At 44.2% G+C, this 22,392-nt stretch overlaps 1 protein-coding gene across 1 annotated transcript in view; it reads left to right on the top strand.

The window, feature by feature from the left end:
- The window catches only part of LOC147197835 (inactive dipeptidyl peptidase 10-like), a 116,078-nt gene that overhangs the window by 42,356 nt on the left and 51,330 nt on the right, over positions 1–22,392 (top strand). The window contains exons 2-3 of the mRNA XM_086124006.1: positions 9,744–9,855; positions 17,242–17,337. Of these exons, the coding sequence (XP_085980132.1) occupies positions 9,744–9,855; positions 17,242–17,337 (208 nt within the window). The remainder of the gene's footprint in view (positions 1–9,743; positions 9,856–17,241; positions 17,338–22,392) is intronic.

The raw sequence follows: 22,392 nt of genomic DNA, 5'->3' as shown, positions 1-22,392 counted from the left end.
CTACAGAGTTAAAAGAAACATTAAAAAAAAAGAAAAAGAAAATTAGATTAATGGCCCTGGTTTGTTATCCAGGGCTATGATAAAATCAGGCAATGTAGCTTTCCTACTCCTTATACTATAGATGACTTGTTAGATGGGGAAACTAAAGTCATTTGGACAGTTAGAGGAGGAATTTGGTTCGGTTTCAACTGACTTTTGCAGATTTTTTTTTTTTAGCTGAGAAGTGATCTCAATTCTCATAAAGAATGTTTCTAAAGGTATAACCTAGTGGTTTGAAAATGTTTTTCATTAAATCTACAAAAGGAGGAGAAGGTGATAAAAGGTCTCCAGTCAAATGTGGCGGGAGGCACCCTGGAGGAAAAGGAAAAGTGGGAATTCGAAATGAATACTGTGATAGAAAACCCAGAGTGGGAACAAATGAAACAAATTCTTTTGCAACTAAACATGGAGATACTCTTTTTTTATGGAAAGTGAATATTAGATTTTTGAAAACACCATCATCATATCTAAATTTGACCAGACGAAAACAAATCTGAGTGGGGATCACATGTAAATCTTTTGTGAGTGTCCAAAACGTTAAATATTTCGGGAATTAATTTAGGGTGAACTTTCTACTACAGTATACCAAACACTCAAATAACTTAAAATCAAACACAATTCAAGGAGAAATGAAATGAACATATACCATATTTTCCGCACTATAGGGCGCACCAAAAAGTCTTCCATTTTCTTAAAAGCTCACCGAGCGCCTTAAAATCCGGTGCGTCTTTTCTATGGTCATCGTCGACTCCAAGATGGCTCCTTCTTGGAGACTTGCTTCCGATGTTAGAACTTGCTGTTGGTTCAGTGAACTGTGTCGCTACTTTATTAAATAAGTTGGTGTTGCAGCTCCAAAAAAAGGAGAGCTGTGGTGTTAATTTTTTAAAACAGTTTCAACAAATACAGGTACGTCTTTGTCTATCTCCGTGCTTTCTTCCGTTCGACTCGAGAGGCGTTCAAGACTGCCACCGAAAAACGTAAACTAACAATTACTTCAATGAAACTACAAAAATTGAAAATAATACACCAAAACTGAAAAGGAATAAATAACTACGACTGACATCTTGTTGTGTTATTTTGACTTCAAGATGGCGCCGCGAGAGTGGTTGCCTTTCCAGCAGCTCCTATTTATTTTGTTCTTCTACTTCTTCCTCTCATAACTTTACTGCTGTGAAGTGGGAATTTCTCCATTGTGAGACTATAAAAGGGTTTCTTATTTGATCTTATCTGATTGTACTCTTGGAGCTATGATAAAGGAAATGCCAATGGGTTTTTCGGAGGTGGTCATGAATGCCTCTCGAGTTGACCGGAAGAAGGGTAGGAGACGGACAAAGACACACCTGAATTTGTTGAAAAAAATTGAGAGCTGTGGTTTTATTATTTTTTTAAACGCAGACTTTATGAATGGTTTTCACAGTCGCAGCAAGTCCAGGTACTGTATGTCTTTCTCCGTGCTTTCTTCCATTCCACTCGAGAGGCATTCAAGGCCGCCTACGAAAAACGTAAATTGGTTCTTACTTCAATGAAACCACGAAGAAAATCAAGCGAGGAAATCACAAAATAAATTGTGTTGGGAGGATATTGAATTTATTTTGTGATTTCCTCGCTTGATTTTCTGTTTTGATGCATTATTTTCAATTTTCGTAGTTTCATTTAAGTACACTAATAGTTAATTTACATTTTTCATAGGCAGTCATGAACGCCTCTCAAGTTGAACGGATGCCTCTCGAGTTGAATGGAAGGAGCGTAGCACCATCTAGTGGAGGCATTGTAGATTGCGCCTTTTAGTGCGAAGCGTCTAATATATGAATTTTTTTTACAAAATAGCCATTCATTGAAGGTGTGCCTCATAATCCAGTGCGTCTTTTCGTGCCGAAAATACGGTATTTTATATATAGGCGGCTGGAGAGCTCAGTTGGTAAGGCACCTGTTTGGGAGATGGGGGTTCGAATCCCGCTTGGGGCAAAAATGAGCACATAACACCATCCAGTGTGGGTCTTTGGGCAAGACCCTTCATGCTAATGCCTACCTCATACAATGATGAGAGACAAAACAAATGACATGCCGGCTCAGACGTCGCCCGGCCAAACAAGGTCTGCGTCAGGTGCTGGGGAGGCCAGCCCCAATGAATGAAATGCTAAGATCATGGCGAGAAAGAAAGCTGGGCAACCGAGAAACCGATTACAACGGCTCTGTGAAGTACCACCTGAAAGTTTCATGGAAAGTGTGAATGCAGCACTGAGGGCGATCCCTACTATAACGATCACGGAAACCAATGAGGGAGAAGGAGGTCACACATAACAACAGTGCACAGTGGCTGTTGACCCTAAGAGAGTAGCACAGCAATCTCCCTGAATAGAACCCAGTTACCACAACAGTGGCAGACATACAGGAAAGAGTCTCAGTTATGAAAAACTGGACAGCACCAGGCCCGGACATGGTCCACACATCGGGATGTCATTCGGGCTTGAGAAATGTAGTCGGATGGTGACTAAGAGAGGCAAGGTAGTCCATACTGAAGGGGTCTCACTCCCTGAAGGAACAATAACAGTCATTGAGGACAGCTACAAGTATCTCGGTATACCACAAGCCAATGGCAACCTCTAACTGGCAACAAGGAAAGCGGCTACGGCCAAATACCTCCAGCGAGTGAGGCAAGTCCTAAGAAGCCAGCTCAATGGCAAGAATAAGACCCGGGCAATAAACAGCTATGCCCTGCCAGTGATCAGATACCCTGCAGGAATAATAAGGTGGCCAAAGGAAGAGATTCAGACCACAGACGTTAAGACCCGGAAGCTCCTCGCCATGCATGGAGGGTTCCATCCCAAATCCAGCACCCTGAGACTGTATGCAAGCCGTAAGGAAGGAGGCCGGGGACTAGTGAGTGTGAGAGCCACTGTCCAGAATGTAACATCCAAGCTCCATGAATACATCAAGGAGAAGGCTCCAACGGATGACGTACTCCGAGAATTTCTCAGACAATGGGGAACAGAGGATGAGGCGCTGGAAGAGGGACCATCATCGGAGGACAAGCCCCGACACGGGATGTACCACCGGACCATAACGGAAGTGGCTGATCTCAAGAAGTCCTATCAGTGGCTAGAGAGGGCTGGCCTGAAGCACAGCACAGAGGCACTCATCCTGGCTGCTCAGCAGCAGGCCCTGAGCACCAGAGCCATTGAGGCCCAGATATACCACACCAGACAAGACCCAAGGTGTAGGTTGTGCAAAGAGGCACCTGAGACGATCCAACACATAACTGCAGGGTGTAAGATGCTGGCAGGGAAAGCCTACATGGGACGCCATAACCAGGTGGCTGGCATAGTCTACCGAAACATCTGTGCGGAGTATGGACCGGAAACCCCAAGGTCAAAATGGGGAACACCTCCAAAGGTCGTGGAAAATGACCGAGCGAAGATCCTGTGGGACTTCCAGATCCAGACTGACAAGATGGTAATGGCGAACCAACCGGATATCGTGATCATAGATAAAGGGCAGAGGAAAGCCGTTGTAGTGGATGTAGCGGTCCCAAGTGACGGAAACATCAGAAAGAAGGAACACGTGAAAATAGAGAAATATCAAGGGCTCAGAGAGGAGCTGGAGAGAGCCTGGAACGTAAAGGTGACAGTAGTGCCTGTGGTGATCGGAGCACTCGGGGCAGTGACCCACCAACTAGATGAGTGGTTGCAACAGATCCCGGGAACAACATCGGACATCTCAGTCCAGAAAAGCGCAATGCTGGGAGCAGCAAGGATACTGCGCAGAACCCTCAAGCTTCCTGGCCTCTGGTAGAGGACCCGAGCTGAATGGGGGACGGACACCACCCGAGGGGTATATACTGTATATATGTAGAATGCTGTTGAAGGTATTTCCTGCCTACTGTGATTACAGTCACCTTTGGTACCTCCTCACCCCCACCACTTTTAGGACCCCTCCAGAGGACATGTCAACATCAAAAGAGGAACTGTTATCTCAAGTTTCTGTGTTGCAGCTATTGAGCGACTGTGCCTTACTATGAGTACAGTACTTTTGATCCAAGTCTCTTTCCTGAACATCTGTTTGCACACTTAAAACAATGTATGTAGTGTTAAATTTTATCTTCTTCCTCCTTGGTTGATTAACGGCCCCCCAAGTGTCTTCTGTTGTTCCCCCGCACCTTGGGTCGGTCCCTGATTGCTGTTAAGCCCCCCCTGGGAAGGCCTCTTATCTCAGGATGTATGCACAGCGGGGGTTCTGGAACTTGCCATCGCACCAAATGGTGGGTAGTGGTGGTTTTGGTCTCACCTCACCACTCCCAACTTCTTCCAGCCACACCGGGTCAGATGACATGTTACTTTCTTTGTTTCCGGGATTTGCATGAGAGGCGTTCCTCCCCGTCTCTCATTAGTCATATTGTCTCTCTATAATCTCATGAATGTGTTTCTTTGACGCTTCCTGATTGAAATCTGGACCCCTCAGGAGCCCAAATCGATTTGTAAACTGCAGAAAAATAAATTAAACCCTTCGAAGGAACTGTTCATCACCTCCAGCCTTTATTTGGATTACCAACATTCTCCTCGTCCGAAATTCAACGAACACGCGGGGAAGAGGAGGCCGCTCTGACCCCAACAATATATATATATATATATATATATATATATATACAGTATATATATCTTTCCGCAAAAAAAAAAATATATATTTATTTCCCATTGCATTTCAACTGTCATCAGTTATACTTTAAGACTTAATGTCGGTTAGCAAACAGTTCATTTGTGCATTATGGCCAACAACTGGACTAAAGTGTGGAAGAGAAGTTTGTCACCAAACAAATATATGAAAAATTAAAAAGAAAAATGCCAATTTTATCGGTCACCAGTGTCCGAGTACATGAAAAAATTGAATTGCCCCCACTTAGGGGCAATCCGCAGCTCTGAACTAGAAAACAAGGATAAACACAATTGGTTTTGTAAGATCTAAGAGATAGCACTTTAAAACCTGATTTTACAAGATTCTTTTAAACTTCTGTCAAATTGTAGAAAACTTTGGAAATTACATATAGATTCTTGCATGCAATTGGGTCCAAAATAATCAGATTTTCCTTCAGGCTCTTTAATAATGCAATAATGATGATGAGCACAAAAGATGTTCCAATCGATCTTATGAATTGATCACCCTCTGGCAACTCTCAAGATGTAAACACATCTTTCAACCCTATTGTCAAGGCAGGCTTGAAAGGGCAATAACCTGCTTTATGAATGTATTGAAATAAACATGAGTAGATTGCCAAATGTTTTTGTGAAAAGTAAACTGATTATCAACAAGGTATTACTATTGGTGGAAGAAAAACTGGATTGTCTGTTGCTGCTCAGATTTGCAACTCCAGTCAACAATTACACAAAGCTGTTGTTCCTAAATCTCCTCTTATCTGAATCCCATTTTAATGCTACACTGGAGGACATTGTTATCCAGCTCCTCTGCAGCCCAAGCACTTAGCCTGTCATCTTAAAGGCCCAGTGGTTCAATGAAGATTAATTATGATGCTATGGTCAGGGTAATGAGATATGCTACACCGTGTGGGCGAGATTTACACAGTTGTCTTCGCTATACTCTTTGGTGTTTACCTGGGGATTATGCTCACCGAGAATTTTTGGTCATCAAGTATCTCATATTCCCTTGTGACTTTTAAAACTAATTCATCTTTAAATGACGATTCACCCCTGCCAAATTTTTCAGCTGGAGTAGCGGAGTGGTAAGGGAAAACATAATCACAGAGCACTTGGAAGCAAAATTTCATCCCCTGCCGCTCCTATATATAGCATATCTAGAACCAAAATAGTGTTACAATAATGTCTAGTCGAGGATCTGTGGCATACAAATGTATGCAAGTACAACCAAAAAGCAGTCCAGTGAAGTGTCAACAAAATGAAATTTGGAAGCATATATTGGTGGATTATTTGTTCTTTCTTTCTCATGTAGAATGTCTTGTGTGGATATAGGACTTGTAATTTACTTATTATGATAAAAACTTATTACAATGCCTAAAATTCAAAGAAACACCTTCCAACAGTGTTAATGGTTTACACTTTTTTAAATCGTGAATATTCCACCACGATCACAAAAATATATAGAACATTGCTATTTGCTGAGTAGAGGTCAATATTACTTTAAGATTTCTCAGAGTTAGAAGAAATCCAACAACAAAAGCCTCAAATTCTACATCTCAATTGAACAGCATTTTACATGAGAACCGATCAAAATAATCTACTATGTAAAAATGTCGGGCTGCTGTAAACTAGAGTAAACACTTGGTTGAGCTCCTTTTGCATGAATTACTGCACCGATAGGGTGTGACATGGAGGCATGAGCCTGTGACACTGGTGAGGTGTTCTGAAAGCCCAGGTTGCCCAAATAGCAGATTTCTGCTCGTGAGGATTTTTTGTGGTTGAGTGTCTCTCATCTTTCTCTTGGCAATATCTTAGATTCTCTCTAGTGTTCAGGTTTGCCTGAGGCAGGTGCCCTTTGCCCGGCCACACTTTGACTCAGGCCGGCCATGATTGGTGCACGATTTGCCTGGATGCGGGTCACCGGGGCCTCCTTCTGGAGTCAAGCCTAGAGGTGGGGCTTGTTGGCAAACATCTGGTGGCCAGGCCTGCACCCGTGAAACCCAGCCGGGCACAGCTCGCAAAAGCATTGTGACTCTCCTTTCCCATGGTCTCTCCACATGTGAGAGGGGCCAAAGGGGCCGGGTGCTCTGTGAGCTCGGTGGTGGCAAGAGGCAGGGACCTTGGCAGTCACTGGCTACAGAAACCAGCTCTTGGGACATGGAATGTCACCTCTCTGGCAGGGAAGGAGCCCAAGCTGGTGTGTGAGGCAGAGTAGTTTCAAGTAGAAATAGTTGGGCTCGATTCCACGCACAAATTGGACTCTGGAACCACGGGATGGACCCTCTTCCACTCTAGAGTCGCCCACGGTGAGAAGCGCCGAGCAGGTGTGGGCATATACAGTATATTGCTCCATGGTTTGGCATCTATATGTTGGAGTTCACCTCCATGAAATGAGAGGGTAGCCTCCCTTCGCCTTTGGGTGGGGGATGGTTCCTGGCTTTTGTTTTTGATTTGAACCAAAAAGCAGTTCAGATGACCCACCCTTTTTGGTGTCCTTGGAGGGTGTGTTGGGGAGCACTTCCGCTGTCTACACCATCATTCTGCTGAGGGACTTCAATTCTCTCGTGGGCTTTGAGAGTGAGAACAGAAGGATTTGAATGGGAAGATTGGACCCACCGATCTGAACCTGAGCGATGTTCTGTTGCTGGAGTTCTGTTCTCATCACGGATTATGCAATATGAACATCATGTTCAAATATAAGGGTGTCCATATTTGTAGTTGGCACCAGGACCCCCTCCATTGATGGCATGGCTTTGTAGTCGTCCAAATCATGTGGCCGCAAATACGATGGTATTTGCGGCCACATGATTTGGACACTCGGTTTAATGGTTACATGGTAATGGGCAGTAACTTACATCGCGCTTTTCCACCTTTGGTACTCAAAGTGCTTTACACTATTCCTCATTTACCTACTGATGATGCATCATCAGGAGCAGCCAGGGGTTCAGTATCTTGCTCAAGGACACTTTGAAAGGTCACAATGAACCTCCAACCTCTGGGTTGGGAAATAAACCCCTCTACCACTGAGCCATGCCACCTTTGAAGAGAGGAGCAGGGCTGTCATCCGATTATCACCAGGTGGTGTGTTGCTTCCGATGGTGGGGGAAGATACTGGTCCGAACTGCCAGACCTAAATGAATTGTAAGGGGTTTCTGAGAACGTATGGCAGACTCCCCTGTCAAAAACAGTTTCCACTCCCACCTCTGGCAGAACCTCGGCCATATCTCGGGGGAGGCAGGGGCAATTGAGTCGGAGTACATCATGTTCCGTGTCTCCATTGTTACGATGGTTGATCGTTACTGTGGCCGTAAGGGAGTCACTGCCTGGAGAGGAGGGTCCATCGATAGGTCGAATCTCAGATTTAGGAGCATCCTGGCAGTAGAACAGTGGACCAGCTCTATGTTCTCGACAGCACCCTTGAGGATGCATGGAAGATCACCCAAACCAGTCTACAGTGGTTTTGTGGACTTGGAGAAGGCGCTGAGCCATTGTCCCTCTGGGACTTCTGTGGTGGTCCCGGGACCACTGATATCGGAGTTTGGTCGTAATTCGGATTAGTTTCCACTGAGGGTTGGATTCAACCAAAGCTGCGGTTTCTCACCGATACTGTTCATTACCTTTATTGACACAATCTTTAGCCGCATCTGAGACAATAAGGGGTTTCGATTTGGTGACCTCAGTATTGCGTCTCTGCTTTTTACCAATGATGTGGTACTAATGGCTTCTTAAAGCCATTATTTCCAACTTTCATTGGAGTGGTTCACAGCTGAGTCAGAAATGGTTGGTGTCACGTTACGCACAAAGCGGGAAAGGAACCGCTTCGTACGTAACAGAAAAACGAGAATAAGTGGATCCCCGAAATAGCAGACACTGACAAGGACTTCGTCACAAAATAATATTAATTATAAACAAAAACTCAGTCTAATTGAAAACAGAAAACACTGGTAAATAACGAGAACCAGGAAATGATATAACGCGACAACGAAAAGCGCTTGCAAAAAACGGCAAGGAAAATGATTAGGCAAATACTAGAATACACACGCACTTAGAATATTAACAAGGAGACGTCGAAAAATGTAACAATCAACAATAGTATACGAGTAGCGCTTTCAAATACATAGGCAACAGCAGTGACACGGCATGGAATACTCCGGCAAGGAGTCGACAGCCGGAGCGCCTAGATATAGCAGGCATAATCACAGACAAATAGGCAGCAGATGTGCAGACAGCAGAATGAACGCCTGCCACCTGCTGCCAAATACGGAACATGACAGTTGGGATGACAATCAGCATCTCCAAATCTGAGACCATGGCCCTCAGTCAGAAAAGGGTGGATTGCCCTCTCCAGGTGGGGTGACATCCTGCCGCAAATGGAGGAGTTCAAGTATCTTGGAATCTTGTTCTTGAGTGAGGGCAGAATGGAGTGGGAGATCGACAGGTGGATCGGTTCAGCATTTGCTGTGATGTGAACTCTGTCATTGAGACCAATGACAGCGTTCACATCACAGCAAATGGTGAAGAAGGAGCTGAACCAATCGGCGAAGCTATCAATTACTGGTCGATCTACGTTCCTATGCACACGAATTGTGCGTCATGACCTAGAGAACAAGATCGCAGATACAAGCAGCCGAAATGAATTTCCTCCGCAGGGTGTCCACACTCTTCCTGACAGAGAGGGTGAGAAGCTAGGTCATCTGGGAGGGATTCAAGAGTCGAACCACTGCTCTTTACATTTGTTGGATGATCTTAAATATATTAAATATTAAAGTGTGGTGACTATGTGACTGAAACAAGAATTTGACATGAGGGCAAATGTTTTTATTTTACGGCAATGTTCCTGATCTAACCCAGAGCTCCAAGGCAGTGCCCCATAGCATTCCAGTTTTCACGGCTGACCAATAAGGCAGGTTGCACATCGGTTAGCAATCCCAGAGGATTTGCTTTTTTATTTTTTTGCTTGCATTATCACATCCTGTTTTGGCTGAAAATTTTCAGTGATTGAATTTTGAGTGCATCCTTATGTTGAATTGTGTTTTTCATAGGATTCTTCTCTTTTAGGACACTGGGCCTATTGTAACAGATAGGAACTGGAAGGGCATCGGTATCTCCCTCCTTGTCATTCTGGTGGTGCTTTCACTTATTGGACTCTCAATTGTTCTGCTATCAAAAGGTGAGACTCACTGCACATGCTGAAATAGTTTCATGGTACTGTATTTATCATTGTTTAAACAGAAAAGGAACCTTTTTTTGTGTTTGCATGTTCTCCCTGTGCTTGCTCAGGCTTTCCAAGGTACTTTGGCCTTCTCCTGAGCTTATGGCTGAGTCCCAATGTGCACGCTATTGTCTATGTTGCACACTCATAAGGGGGATATGCTATTTTGAAGGGGTGTCCAAATGTCCAGGGAGGAAAAATGTATCAATATTACCGACAATGCACTTGGAAAAGTAGTGGGCTTCGATGGTCACGCAACAGGCTAATATAGACCACAATGCATTGCGAGCAATAAAACAACATGGCACAGGTGCCAATATCGTAGCAGTACAGTAACTATAAACCACGGAAATAATTCATTCATTTTATTTAATTGAAAATGTTTACATATATATACATATATATATATATATATATATATATATATACGGTGTGTATATATATATATATATATATATATATATATATATATATATATATATACCGTATTTTCACGACCATTCGACGCACCGTATGGTTGGGCGCAGTCTCATTAATGGGTGCTATTTCTGTATTTTACACATAGACAAAACGCACTGTATTATTGGGCGCAATTTTAAAGTGGTAAAACATACGCCACCTTAAACATACGGCATGCATGCGCGCACGCTAAATACACGTTAGCTTGTAGCATACGGTAGCATGCCAAGACATACAGATACAAGCTAAAAACACTTTTTAAAAAGGCAACGGAAAACTGAGTTCCGTTGTATTTTATTTAGCCATCGTACAATGTACTCACGTTTTTCGATCAATCATCACCCAGAAATCCATCAAAGTCCTCATCCTCTGTATCACAATTGAACAATTGTGCAAGTACTGGTAATCCATCAAAAACGCCGTGTTCCCTCTCGTTGTCAGTCACTCTCATTGCCATGTGGCTCCACAGAAATGATGCCGGCTTTGCCAAAAACCCGAACAACAGTGCAAGCAGACACGTTCGTCCAAGCAGCCACAATCCATTCGCAAATTGTGGCGTAACTCGCCTGGCGCTGCCTCTCACTCTTTGTAAAGTTGTGTTTGCCATCGATCATTCATTGTTCCCATGCCGTTCGCAACTTTACTTTGAACGCCCGGTTGATGCCGATGTCCAGCGGTTGGAGTTCTTTAGTCAAGCCTCCGGGAATAACGGCAAGCTCAGAGTTCATTTGCTTGACTTGGTTTTTCACCGCTGCTGTGAGATGGGCACGCATGCCAAAAGCATAACCAATGGCTTGAAGTTTGAACTGAGCTTCGTAGGCGTGTCTCTTTGTAGAATTTATTTTCGGCGGTTCTTAGAAACCAAAACCGAAGTTGTTTTGCAACAATGCACATAGCCACACTCTATACAGGTGTTGGTACCTGCTTGTAGTGTCCCTTTAGCGTCCACTTACACGCCCACCCTTCACTCATTGGCGGACTGCTTCCCCGCATGCCTGTCACTCACGTCTGCCTTTTCTCTCCATATATGTACATATACACGCCCACCCTTCACTGATTGGCCGACTTCTTTGCCGCATGCCTGTCCACAGTCACTTCCGCCTTTTCTCTATATAAACAGCGTGTCGGCTGTCAGTCAGGTTTTGGAACTCAGCGCATAGACAGGACGCTCCGCATCATAAGGCGTCCTGTCCATTTTGGAGAATATTTTAGACTTTTAATGGCGCCTTATAGTCGTGAAAATACGGTATATATATATATATATATATATATATACTGTTGGAAGAGGGACCCTCTTCCAGCGCCTCATCCTCTGTTCCCCATTGTCTGAGACATTCTCTGAGTCCGTCATCCGTTGGAGCCTTCTCCTTGATGTATTCATGGAGCTTGGATGTTTCATCCCGGACAGTGGCTCTTACACTCACTAGTCCCCGGCCTCCTTCCTTTCGGCTTGCGTACAGTCTCAGGGTGGTGGATTTGGGATGGAACCCTCCGCATGGTTAGGAGCTTTCGGGTCTTAACATCCGTGGTCTGAATCTCTTCCTTTGGCCACCTTATTATTCCTGCAGGGTATCTGATCACTGGCAGGGCATAGTGTTTATTGCCCCGGTCTTATTCTTGCCATTGAGCTGGCTTCTTAGGACTTGCCTCACTCGCTGGAGGTATTTGGCCGTAGCCGCTTTCCTTGTTGCCAGTTCGAGGTTGCCATTGGCTTGTGGTATACCGAGGTACTTGTAGCTGTCCTCAATGTCTGCTATTGTTCCTTCAGGGAGTGAGACCCCTTCATTGCGGACTACCTTTCCTCTCTTAGTCATCATCCGACTACATTTCTCAAGCCCGAATGACATCCCGATGTCGCTGCTGTAGATCCTGGTTGGGTGGATCAGGGAGTCTATGTCCCTTTCGCTCTTAGCATACAGCTTTATGTCATCCATGTAGAGGAGGTGACTGATCGTAGCTCCATTTCTGAGGCGGTATCCATAGCCTGTCTTGGTGATTACTTGGCTTAGGGGGTTCAGTCCTATGTAGAACAGCAGTGGGGAGAGTGCATCACCTTGGTATATGCCACATTTGATGGACACTTGGGTAAGTGGCTTGCCATTGGCTTCAAGTGTGGTTTTCCACATCCTCATTGAGTTCGCAACGAAGGCTCTTAGGGTCCTGTTCACCTTATACAACTCCAAGCATTCAGTGATCCATGTGTGTGGCATCGAGTCATAGGCTTTCTTGTAATCAATCCAGGCTGTGCACAGGTTGGTACGTCGGGACCTGCAGTCTTGTGCGACTGTTCTGTCAACCAGAAGCTGATGTTTGGCTCCTCTGGTATCTCTACCAATGCCCTTCTGTGCTTCGCTCATGTATTGATCCATGTGTCCACTTATCTTAGCCGCAATGATGCCTGACATGAGCTTCCATGTTGTGGAGAGACAGGTTATTGGCCGATAGTTGGATGGGACTGCACCCTTTGAGGGATCCTTCATGATCAGGATCGTTCGCCCTTCGGTTAGCCATCCTGGGTGAGTCCCATCCCTCAGCAGCTGGTTCATTTGTGCTGCTAGGCGCTCATGGAGTGCTGTGAGTTTCTTTAGCCAGTAGGTGTGGACCATGTCCGGGCCTGGTGCTGTCCAGTTCTTCATATCTGAGACTCTTTCCTGTATGTCTGCCACTGTTATGGTAACTGGGTTCTGTTCAGGGAGGTTGCTGTGCTCCTCTCTCAGGGTCACCAGCCATTGTGCACTGCTGTATATATACAGTATATATATATATATATATATATATATATATACTGTATATATCAGTTGGTAAGGCACCGGTTTGGGAGATGGGGTTCGAATCCCGCTTGGGGCAAAAATGAGCACATAACACCATCCAGTGTGGGTCCTTGGGTCCTGTGGGTCAGACCCTTCACGCTAATGCCTAACACATACAATGATGAGAGATAATAAAACGAATTACATGCCGGCTCAGACGTCGCCCGGCCAAACCAGGTCTGCGTCAGGTGCTGGGGCACCAGAGCATCTTGATGAAAAATGGGCTACTAGAACAAAGCGGAGATGGGCGAGATGCGATAACAAGCTGTTGTAGTGGATGTCGTGTTGTTGTTTTTTAAAAACATACACTTTATTAATTTGTTTAACTCAAGCAACTACAGACACGTCCTTCTCCTTCTCTGTCTCCCTGCCTTCTGCTCGAGAGGCATTCAACGACCACCCCCGAAAACGTAAATCAACTATGACTTCAATGACACTCAGAAAAGCAAACATAATGCGCCAAACAGAAAATCGGGAGAGGAAATCGCAAAATAAATTCTATGGGGAATTCTATGGGGGGAGTTCGTGAACACACAACAAAGGAATAAACTACACAAACAACTCCGAGACAGTCCAGTCACCTACAAAAGGAAAGATGACGGAAGTACAACAGAGCATGAAAGCAACGCATTCGACCCGTATGTAATCAACTCTTCTCACGCATAGTGAGTCTACTCTTGTAGCGTTCACGCGTCCCATTTTATATCGGTGCTGCCTCCAATCTCGCATTTACTCTGGAGTAAAATTTTAAACCACCTCCTGGAGCAGGGTTAAATTTGCTCCGGTTTAAGCTGTTTTCAGGGGCTACACCGGTTTAACTTTGTACGTGTGAACAATCTATGGGGGCAGCCTCGGTGCTACACCGGAGTAAAGGTTGCCGTGTGAACACCCCTAGAGTCTGTACCAGAAAAGGCTGCATTCCTATGTTGTGTCATGTATTTGAGGAGGGCAGACTTTTCAAACGTGTGGACCAAAGGCCCCATCCAGACCAGGCTATATTCGACCTGCAAGATAATTTAAAATAGCTGTTATTAACCGCCCGGCAGTCAACTCCCATGATGCAATGATGCTGCCCTGCTCACGCTCAACACTGACACACATAGATCAGCACCAAGTCAGTTACATTAAAGCTGGCCCTTGAAATGGCCAAATTAAATGCAGACATTGAAAATAATGCATTCCGGAGAAGAGTTTGTTGACTGCAGGTAAGACTGCATATTTTGTTTGTGGCATTAATATGAATAAAGAATGTGATTTCAGTCGACATGATCAAAACCATCAGACCAAGTTAACAGTGGCCAACAACAGTACAGTTCTGTGGGGCTTTGACAAGGGTTTGATGTTTTAATATGATCTCATTTACATGGTATATGGGTGTGAGCGAGTTTACGATGATTTATAAACTCAGATGATGGAAAAGGGAAGTTTCATTGGACATCCCTTTGGTGTGAATGAGAGCACTGACACGACTGACAATCCACAACTGGCGATCTTAATCCGCCGGGGAGACTCCAGTTAGTGCATCACAGAGATATTAAATTCATGGCACAACCCCAAGAAAAGACATTGGATGATGTGTAAATTACATTGAACAATGGAACAAACAACAGATGGAGCACCTGCAATGCATGGAGAAAGAGTGGATTAATGGGAAGCATGAGAGAAGATGCAAAGGGAGAATTCCACAGGGGAGCTGACAGTGCATCACTTTATCATACACCCAGAAACACTCGTACGCAAAGCCAAAGCTAATTATCCATAAATGTGCGTAATTATTAGATAAGGAGATTATACAGCGCTCAACTGTTGTTGTGTTCCTTGAAAAACTGATTTAAAAAAAGCTTACTTTTTAAAGGGAATCTTCTCAATTATGTTGAGCACTGTATATTTATTTACTTTTACGGTTTCACAGTTATAATGAGAGCATACATAACTGGAGTACTCACATGTAGTTAGAACCTTCCTTATGTGTTTGCGCTTTCTGTCATCCATTCTCTGTAGTTGGGGTCTCTGTTTGGTTGTTTAGAGTTCTGACAACTCCTAGCTTCCGATCCAATTTTAATACTGAGCCATGAATCCTTCTCTGGCAGGCCTTGACAGTCCCAAAAATTACACTGCATTGTCTTTGATGTCTTGAATAGTGAAACTGATGTTGACTACAGACTTCATATATTCAATGAAATATTTCATGTCATCAATTTACTGGAGTCAGTGGCTCATTTTCATTTAAAAACATTTAGATATCTTCTTGTTGCACGGTAGTCAACTGGTTAACACATCTGCCTCACAGTACAGAGGTCATGGATTCGATTCCGGAGCCTGGCCTTCCTGTATGGTGTTTGCATTTTCTCCTCTGTGGGTTTTCTTTGGGTACTCCAGTTTTCTCACACATTCCAAAAACATGCATGGCAGGTTAGGCTAGCAGTAGGTTAATTGATCACTCTAAATTGTACTTAAGGTTGATTGTAAGTGTGACACTGCGTGAAAGCAAAGTGTATCCAACTTTGACCAGTAAAATGTTCGGCTTAGCTTAAGACGAGCACAGGACCCACAGTCAGAACAATGAACTGAGTACCGGTACTAGTTTATTGTCAGGAAGAGGGGCAGGTCAAGAAGGCCCGAACCAAAGGCAGTCAGAGAAACCAAAAGGTGTCCAGGAAACCTGAGCGTAAAAGCTAGGCAGCAGCGGGTACAGCAAGGAAGATAGCTGGCCGCAGAACGTGCGCCGCCTGGATGGGAACGGGTGACGGCCGCATGACGTGCGCCACCTGGACGGCAAAAAAGTCTGTGAAAGCCGAAACCTAAATCTGCTGGCGTTCACTGTTAGTCAAACACAAAGGGAACTAACCTCAAGAGATTTGCCACATTATCTATTGACAACTTCTAACCACATCTTGTAATGCCCTAAACTAGATTGTCTCACACCCCGGAGAACATGGCCACAAATGTGGTGTTTATCACCATGCAGTTGAAGAACAAGTCGTTATGTAAAATCCATCATCGTTATCATCATCATAATCATCCACCACTCACAGCAGGCAACATCAACATTGGCAACAACTCCCGCGTGAAAACCCTGCAGAAAACACAGACATGAATGTTGACACTCTGCACTCAGATTTTTTTAAAACCCAAAAGGAAAAAAACTTGAAAAAACATTTCAGTCAAGACACTCTCAGCAGTGATGGTATGAAGGGTAAAGAAAAAAAAACTCAGTTTGTACAGCCACCTAGAAAAATATAATGGACATGCACACCACAAAGTGGACATGGTATCACCACTCTTTCACTGTAGCCTTGCTTAGCTTCTTCACCCTCTGCCACATCACTCGCCTCTTTCCTTCTTCATGGAAAACAGCAGCAGTCACACGGTAGTAAAACGACGGAAACACTCACACAATCCTCCGCCCTGTAAGCCTTCTCAGACAATATATATTTTCGTGCCAGTGAGATAAGGTATGGCACAACAGTTTCTTATTGATTTTACTGAATTCTAATCTTGAATTTCCACAACCCAACCAGTTCAGCACCTCAAGATTCATCATTAACTCAACCAACTCAGAGTTTTCCATCAAGGTGTAGTCCCAAATTCATACTAATGACATAAATACAGCTATGGGAAAAAAAAGACTACCATGTTTTCTTCAATTTCTTGTTCATTATAATGTCTGGGACTACTAAACGTGTATCAAGTGACTAACTGACACTAAAGAAAACATGGAATGCCTAAAAGCATAATTTATGGTAAGACAATGCCATAGCTATTCATGTAAGAATTTTTTTTTTTATTATCAAGAAAACCGTTGTCAAATGTCTCAATTAATTCTTGAATTCAACTCGTGTGAGCTGCTTTTATTGTCATTAATTTATTGGGTCAAACAAAAGTAGCATTAGTTTTAGTAAGCATTTAAAATGAACAAGAAACCGAGGAAAAAAGGCGGGTCACAGAATTTTTCAATGGCTGTATGTAATAAGTTCCTTTGGGTCAGATGTTGTCTTACAATATGTTTGTATTTAGAGTTGACTTTATTTAGCTTACTGACCGATTAAAATTCTTATCCTGTTATTTTCTGTAGATGACCGTGGATATTTTGGGGGATCACAATTGACACTGGATGATATCTTCCAACGGAATTTCCAAATACATGATCCAGATGCAAAGTGGATCAGTGGTATGTATTTTCTCAGAAGTGTTTTTTGCCTGGCGTTTTTTAAAGAACTGATCCAATGACGTTTACTTTTGTCAGCTTTTAACAATCCTTCGAAAATGTCCAAGGCAAACATCAGCAAAGTGAGCGATCGCCCGACACATTTTCTGGGTGATTCATACTTACATAAAACTATCGGATCACCTCCTGGGCGATTGATGAGGACATTGCGTAGACACATTTGGTAGAGGTCCCTCTTAGCCAATGGGATGCCAGGATGATGCTCGGTAATAGCCAATGGCAGAGCAGCTCTAAATATGTTGCATTCAGGAAACTCGGAGCTGCTATTAGCAGCTCATACTGTATTTTTACCTTTTATATCTTGACATTTCTTTTGTAACAAGAGGCAATATTTCCCTGTTGAGGCATTTCGTAACTTGAAAATTTCATATGAAGAGATGTTCGTAAATAGAGGTACCACTGTACTGAGAGTACCACCTTAATCCAAGAGTACAATGTAGACCAGGGGTGCCCAAACTTTTTGGACCGAAGATCTACTTTTAGTTCAACTAACCTCCCCGGATCTACCCTTACCGGCACGTGCGCATGCACACACGCACGCACGCACACACACACACACACATGCCATGATGAGAAACAGCCTGAAACTGAGGCATGCGATGCACTTTTGTAGCCTGTTAAGTATCATGGCTCACACGTACCGTTTTAAAGTGCTTCCCTGGGCCCTCCTAGATTCCTATTCTTTGCCCGTGCCCTTGGTGAATTGTACACGAAGCAAACTCTGAATGAGAATAATGACGATAAAAGATAGAGCGCAACAGCTCTGATCACAAGGTGCAATTGCAGACTGCTGAACGCTAACAACCTCCGGTGACGTAATCCCGCGCCACCGTAAATTAAAGATTTACCTGCTTTATTTTATTTTTTAAATATTTTTTTGTGAAAATGGGACTGATAGGATGATTAGGTTGCAGCGTACATTAACAGAAAAAAATATATGACTAGCATGTACAAAAACACACAAATGGTTGTTTTTTTTCTCCTCGACACTCCTCGGATCCACTTGGGACCTGTCTTAGATCTATTGGTAGGTCAGGATCCACGTAATGGGCACCCCTGATGTAGACAGTTAATAATTGAATTGTTAAATCTGTGTGCTTGTAGGCAGCCATTTGCAATTTACAAATTACTCAAAGGAGGTAAATGCAGAACATGGCCTGCACGAATGAAAAGAAGGATGATTGGCAGCATAACAACATCCAATCGATTTATTATGTTCGGTCATGCATCGTAAGGGGATACATGCGTCAAGTATTGAAGGTCTAGTGGGCGCCAGCAGATAATCCCACGACACAGTTTGAATACCCCTTCCGATACACTCACCGCCCGTGGGAGCGGCCAAAGGGTTAGGGTGCCGTGAGAGCTGGGCAACGGCCAAAGACCTTGGCAGTCCGATCCCTGGCTACAGGAGCTAGTTCTAGGGGTATGGAATATCAACTCTCTGGCAGGGAAGGAGCCTGAGCTGGCGTGTGAGGCAGAGAAGACAGTAGGGCTCGCCTCCATTAACAACTTGACCGCTGGTACCGGTCCTCTCCAGATGGGTGGGACTCTCTTGCACTTTGGATTTGCTCACGGTGAAAGGCGTTGACCATGTGTGGAGATACTTATCATCCCACGGCTTGGCTCCTATACATTGGGGTTCATTCCAGTGGACAAGAGGGTAGCCTTCCTCTGCCCTTGGGGTGGGGTGACAGGTCCTGATTGTTGTTTGTGCCGAAGCATCAAACATCAGTGTGTAAATGTATTCTTTATAAAATATGTGTAACATATTGTGTTTGACAATGAGGCAAGCGTTGTGCATGAATGCTAATATTATATTCTCATCTAGGTTGCGGTTTCATTTACTTACAGTTCTGGCTTCTCCAGTAGATTGATTGTGGTTATTGCGCCACCTTTAAGGTTTAATCTCCCGGCTAATCCACTCTTTTTACGGGCCAAAATTCACCAGCCAGTTCCTGCCTCCCAACAGAGCCTCAGGTAAAACTGTCCAGAACATGTGTCAAACTCAAGGCCCAGGGGCCTGATCTGGCCCGCCACATCATTTGATGTGGCCCGCAAAAGCAAATCAAGCGTGTCAAATTCCATGCTTGCTAAAGTCTGAACCAAAATTCCAGATTGTCATATGTAATCCACAATAACAGTCATTATTCTTGACTTCTGATTTTAAAACTAGTTATTCATCAATTTGTTGTGCACTCTGTTTTCTGCAGTCCTGTCAGAGTATTTTGATCTACTAGGGTACCACTGGGATCTACCAATTATTCCTTTGCACGTCTGTTGTCTAAGTGAGCGTGATGCCAGGGCGAAATAATCCATCATGCTTCCAATGGGAGCAATGTTTCTTTGTCTGCCACGTTCACAGTTAACCTGAGATTTCACATAATTAATTTTCCATTTTTATGTCTCTTCTTTTTTAATACAGCATCCTCATTTGTCTGCTTTGATTTATTTTGAGATAGCTGTTTGCTAATGACTCAAAATTAGTTGAAATGAGCTGCACTTTATATTTTGTTGTCATGTCGTGTATAGTGCCAAGTTAAAGTGTTTGTTTTTGAAAATTGACTAATATTTAATATATATGTATATTTAGGTAAGGTTCATGGCAACATCCAGATACAAAAAGCATTGTTTTTCTCAAATCAAATATTTTTCATCTGTGTATGATATGCTGCGGAGGATTATACATCTACTTATACATCTGGGCAAGATGGAAGGATAGATGGCAGTTGAATATTTTCTCAACTCAACTCACCTGTATTTATAGAGCACTTTAAAACAACCACCGCTGAATACAAAGTGCTGGACATGGAGCAAATATCATATACACAACAATAAACAATAAAACAATGAATAATGCAGACAGAAGAAAGCACAAAACATGAAACATAAAAATCAAGTCTCAAATTGAGTCAAAAGCTAAAGAATAAAAAATACTTTTAAGATGAGTTTTAAAGATGGTCAGTGAAAGGGCTTGCCTAACATTCAGCGGGAGGTCATTCCAAAGAGAGGAACCAGCAATGAAAAAGGCTTGATCTCCTCTGAGCTTCCTCTTAGTTCTTGGTACCTCGAATTGTGCTTGTCCGCAGACCTGAGGCATCGAGCAGGTGCGTAGTGGCTGAGGAGTTCAGACAGGTAGGCTGGGGTGAGGCCATTTTAAGATTTGACAGCAAATAGGATCTTAAAAACAGAGCCTGCCAGAGGCCGGCAGAACTCACCTCAATCTATCGCTAGCATCTCCTTTCACCGAGGAAATATACAGAAATATAAAAATACAGGTATGCGTGTGTGTGTGTACACACACACACACACACACACACACACACACACATATATATATATATATATATATATACGTACAAGAGAGAGAGAGAGAGAGAGAGAGAGAGAGAGAGAGAGAGAGAGAGAGAGAGAGAGAGAGAGAAGATGCTATCCATTATTCGACTTCTTTATTCTGGAGACCCCGTGGCACCCAATGAAGGAGTCCTGTGGACGTTTTCAGACCATATTGTTGGGTTTGTAAGGTCATGTTACTTTGTATCTTGTTGACAAATACAATTAAGATGAAATACAAAGTGGATGCCAATCTTTTTCCAAGATGGAGGCGCGGCTACCCGCAGCGACTTCTCTCTCTCCCCCTGCAAATCAGTGTTCTTCGTGTTCTTTATGTTCCTTGTTTTCACTGTGTTGCGCAACAAGGCGTGCATACCCTCGTGAGTTTCTGCTCGCCATCGGCAGAACTACAAAAACGGACAGTAAACCAACAAGGGCGGAAAAACTGCTTGATTGCGGTCTGCTGCGTGACTGCGATCTGCTGCGGAGGCCTGCTCAATCACCGACTCCCACTCCTGCAACCAGCCCGCAGTGGAAGCGCCACGGACGGAATCTAAGGAAGCAGAAGAGGGGGAAGCGCAGAGGTATCCGGGCAAGGCTAGCAGCTAGCCCTCATCGACTGGCTATCCCGACCATCACGCTGGCCAACGTACGCTCGCTGGACAACAAACTGGACTATATCCGCTTACTTCGGACATCTCGCAAAACCGTGAGTGAATGCTGCGTCTTTGTTTTTGTGGAGACATGGCTCAACGACAGTGTCCTGGACTGGGCTATTCGGCTAGGTGGGCTAACATGCTACCGAGCACACAGAGAGCTCGTCGAGGCAGGGAAGACTCGCGGCGGGGGACTCTGTGTTTACATCAACGATGCCTGGTGTCGAGATGCTGTTGTGGTTTGCAAGCGCTGCTCACCAACGGTGGAGTTTATGATTATCAAATGCCGGCCATTCTACCTGCTGAGGGAATTTAGTGCCATATTGCTGGGAGCAATATACATTCCCCCTGGCTCAACCAACAGCAAGAGGATGGCCCTGTCTGAACTCCATCAGCACATCAGTGAGCAGCAGGCAGCCCAACCCGACGCCTTTGTCATCTTGGCTGGAGATTTCAATCATGCAAACCCCAAGAGCGTGCTTCCACAACTCCATGGCCACATCAACTTTCCCACAAGAGGCACAAATATTCTGGACAACGTCTACACTACAATCAGAGGATCCGACAAAGCCCTCCACCTCCCCCATCCGTTTAAACATGCAACCACTCACCTCAATGAGTACGCGGAGACCGTCACGTCCTACATAAGGAAATGCACGGATGATGTCACGGTCACCAGAACCATCACCATCCTGGCCAATCAGAAGCCATGGCTAACAGGTGAGGTCCACAGGCTCCAGAGGGCCAGGAACACTGCCTTCAGAGCTGGAGACGTGATGGGCCTCAGGACTGCCAGAGCCAACCTGTCACGAGGCATCAGACTGGCCAAGAGACAATATTCAAGGAGCATTGCAGACCAGTTCAAAGACAGCAGAGACACCAGGAACCTGTGGCGGGGGATCCAGACCATCACGGACTACAAGCCCTCTCCGCACACCTGCGACAGCTCCATCACTCTGCTGAACAACCTGAACGACTTTTTCGCCCGTTTTGAGACAGACAACAACACCCC

The sequence above is a fragment of the Hippocampus guttulatus genome, chromosome 11, assembly GCF_054856545.1.
Source record: "Hippocampus guttulatus isolate MCC_2025c chromosome 11, RoL_Hgut_1.0, whole genome shotgun sequence".
NCBI lineage: Eukaryota > Metazoa > Chordata > Actinopteri > Syngnathiformes > Syngnathidae > Hippocampus > Hippocampus guttulatus.
The sequence above is the reverse complement of the archived record's forward strand: the minus strand, read 5'-3'. Positions and strand labels throughout refer to the sequence as shown.